At 37.6% G+C, this 3,025-nt stretch overlaps 1 protein-coding gene across 1 annotated transcript; it reads right to left on the reverse strand.

Moving 5' to 3' along the window:
• Window positions 1-1,658: 1,658 nt before the first annotated feature.
• Window positions 1,659-2,723, reverse strand: LOC136419130 (uncharacterized). Its single transcript, XM_066405297.1, has 2 exons — window positions 1,787-2,723; window positions 1,659-1,738 (listed from the first exon to the last, which is right to left on the reverse strand). The coding sequence occupies exons 1-2, from the start codon at window positions 2,721-2,723 to the stop codon at window positions 1,659-1,661; spliced, it is 1,017 nt and encodes a 338-aa protein (XP_066261394.1).
• Between the last annotated feature and the right edge of the window lie 302 nt (window positions 2,724-3,025).

The following is a 3,025-nucleotide window of genomic DNA, read 5'->3' on the forward strand; positions in this document are numbered from 1 at the left end:
TTTCGGCCAAATCTGTCTATTTTGGATTCAAATTGCACCAAATTGATGAAAACGTGCCAAAATGACTAAAACAGGCAGAAACGAGCGAAATCGGTCAGAAACGATCGTTTCATCTCTGAATTTGCTCAAATCGACCGATTTGGCTTATTTCGGCCAAATCTGTCTATTTTGGCTTGAAATTGCACCAAATTGATGAAAACGTGCCAAAATGACTAAAACAGGCAGAAACGAGCGAAATCGGTCAGAAACGATCGTTTCATCTCTGAATTTGCTCAAATCGACCGATTTGGCTTATTTCGGCCAAATCTGTCTATTTTGGCTTGAAATTGCACCAAATTGATGAAAACGTGCCAAAATGACTAAAACAGGCAGAAACGAGCGAAATCGGTCAGAAACGATCGTTTCATCCAGGAATTTGCTCAATTCGACCGATTTGGCTTATTTCGGCCATATCTGTCTATTTTGGCTTGAAATTGCACCAAATTGATGAAAACGTGCCAAAATGACTAAAACAGGCAGAAACGAGCGAAATCGGTCAGAAACGATCGTTTCATCCAGGAATTTGCTCAAATCGACCGATTTGGCTTATTTCGGCCATATCTGTCTATTTTGGATTCAAATTGCACCATATTGATGAAAACGTGCCAAAATGACTAAAACAGGAAGAAACGAGCGAAATCGGTCAGAAACGATCGTTTCATCCAGGAATTTGCTCAAATCGACCGATTTGGCTTATTTCGGCCAAATCTGTCTATTTTGGATGGAAACAGAACCAAATGGATGAAAACGTGCCAAAATGACTAAAACAGGCAGAAACGAGCGAAATCGGTCAGAAACGATCGTTTCATCTCTGAATTTGCTCAAATCGACCGATTTGGCTTATTTCGGCCAAATCTGTCTATTTTGGATGGAAACAGAACCAAATGGATGAAAACGTGCCAAAATGACTAAAACAGGCAGAAACGAGCGAAATCGGTCAGAAACGATCGTTTCATCTCTGAATTTGCTCAAATCGACCGATTTGGCTTATTTCGGCCAAATCTGTCTATTTTGAATTCAAATTGCACCAAATTGATGAAAACGTGCCAAAATGACTAAAACAGGCAGAAACGAGCGAAATCGGTCAGAAACCATCGTTTCATCCAGGAATTTGCTCAAATCGACCGATTTGGCTTATTTCGGCCAAATCTGTCTATTTTGGATTCAAATTGCACCAAATTGATGAAAACGTGCCAAAATGACTAAAACAGGCAGAAACGAGCGAAATCGGTCAGAAACGATCGTTTCATCCAGGAATTTGCTCAAATCGACCGATTTGGCTTATTTCGGCCAAATCTGTCTATTTTGGATTCAAATTGCACCATATTGATGAAAACGTGCCAAAATGACTAAAACAGGCAGAAACGAGAGTTATGTTTTGATCCGTTTTAAGACTCAAAAAAAAACACTTTACTTTGAAATTAATTTATTTCAAACAGGACCGATAGTAAACACAACGTTCGCGATACAAGCAAAGACTCACTAAAAAGGCTACTGCGCTTAATGCTACTTCTTATTTATACTAATCGTACGGGTGACGTCATAACAGCGACGCTTGGTGTTACGGGGATGTAACTCCTCCACCCTTAGATGGGCATAAAACCCGAAGTTTCTATGACCTAAATTACTATGTCATTTTCTGGACTCTCGGTCTTTTTGTATTTTAAAACAATAGGCCATAGATACTTTGCTAATAAACCTAATAAGGACAATATTATGATACCATACAATAGGACAGTCCAAATACTGGTTCTGTCGTAGTGAAGGTTAGTATTTAGTAACATTGAATTTTCCTTCTTCTGCAAATCAACCTCATTCTGTAATTCGGCGATATTATTTAAATCTATTTTGCTTAAGTTAGGCAGTTCTATTTTTTGGTATGGCTTTTGATATGTATGATTAATATTTATGTCTAACAAAGGGAAAATTTGAAATTGCCGGTTGGTTTTCCTATTGCCTCTTAAAACTATGTTCCTTATTTTAAGATTACAACGATACTCTAAATCTATTGCGTAAGTTCCATCCAACAGAATGTTACTTTGTGAAGATTTACATGTTTCTAATCCGACAATACTTTTGGTGGTCACCAGGATCCACTTATTATCGTCTATGTTTTGTATTTGTGTTTCCCCCAGGGTAACAGTTATTGATTTACATCGTGTGGCGTTGTGTTCGTAACGCAGGAGTTGTACTTCGCATGGGGAAAAATCGTGGAAGTTATCTATATGTATTTGAGGGCATAGATATTCATTAGGGGATACGTACCGACAGGGTTCGTTCGCGTATCCGAATGTTTGGTCGTTTATCAGTAGATATTCGGATCGGGGTATTATGACTTTGTATACTTCGCCATGTCTTACGGGCAAGGGAAGTAATCGGAATAAATCATAACTAACTTTTTCTACTAATGGAATTTCGATGATGAACGTGATCGAGTTATCTTTGGCGAAACTTTTTATTTCCAAAGTGTTTTCGATAGTTAATAGATTTTCAATGTTGGGCTCGAATGGTAGTTTTCCTAGGGGAATTTGCTCTTTCATTGACTGTAGTTCTGTTAGGAATTCACTTGGGTCGATTATGGTGTTATGGAAGGTGTTTAATTTAGCAAAGGTAATTGCCTCTTCGATATTTGAAAGTATATCGTAAATATTCTGGTAAAAGACGGTAATTTGGGTGATAATCATTTGGATACGATAGAACTCAAAAAGGTTTGTTTCCTTGACCTCGATCTGATTGACGACATCTATTATTTGTCTAATACGTGACTCCAATATAATTTGGTTATGGGATACATTTCTTATTGTTTCTCTGAAATTGATTATTGATTTAGAAAAAAGAGTCATTTGCTTGTCAATGGCGGATTTTAAATCGTTTTGGTTTTGTTTAAGGATTTCCATGTTTTGGTCGATACGTTTTGCGTCATCTTGGTCTAGGTTCCCCGTTATTGTTTTTATGATTGATCCTAAGGCGTTTATAAGAGCTCGTT

The sequence above is a fragment of the Euwallacea similis genome, unplaced genomic scaffold (assembly GCF_039881205.1).
Source record: "Euwallacea similis isolate ESF13 unplaced genomic scaffold, ESF131.1 scaffold_98, whole genome shotgun sequence".
NCBI classification, from domain to species: domain Eukaryota; kingdom Metazoa; phylum Arthropoda; class Insecta; order Coleoptera; family Curculionidae; genus Euwallacea; species Euwallacea similis.

Coding starts and splice junctions, on each gene's coding strand:
- LOC136419130 (XM_066405297.1), bottom strand. CDS start 2,723: ATGATTATCACCCAAATTACCGTCTTTTACCAGAATATTTACGATATA. Junction 1,739..1,786: donor CCTTCACTACGACAGAACCA/GTATTTGGACTG, acceptor TGTCCTTATTAG/GTTTATTAGCAAAGTATCTA.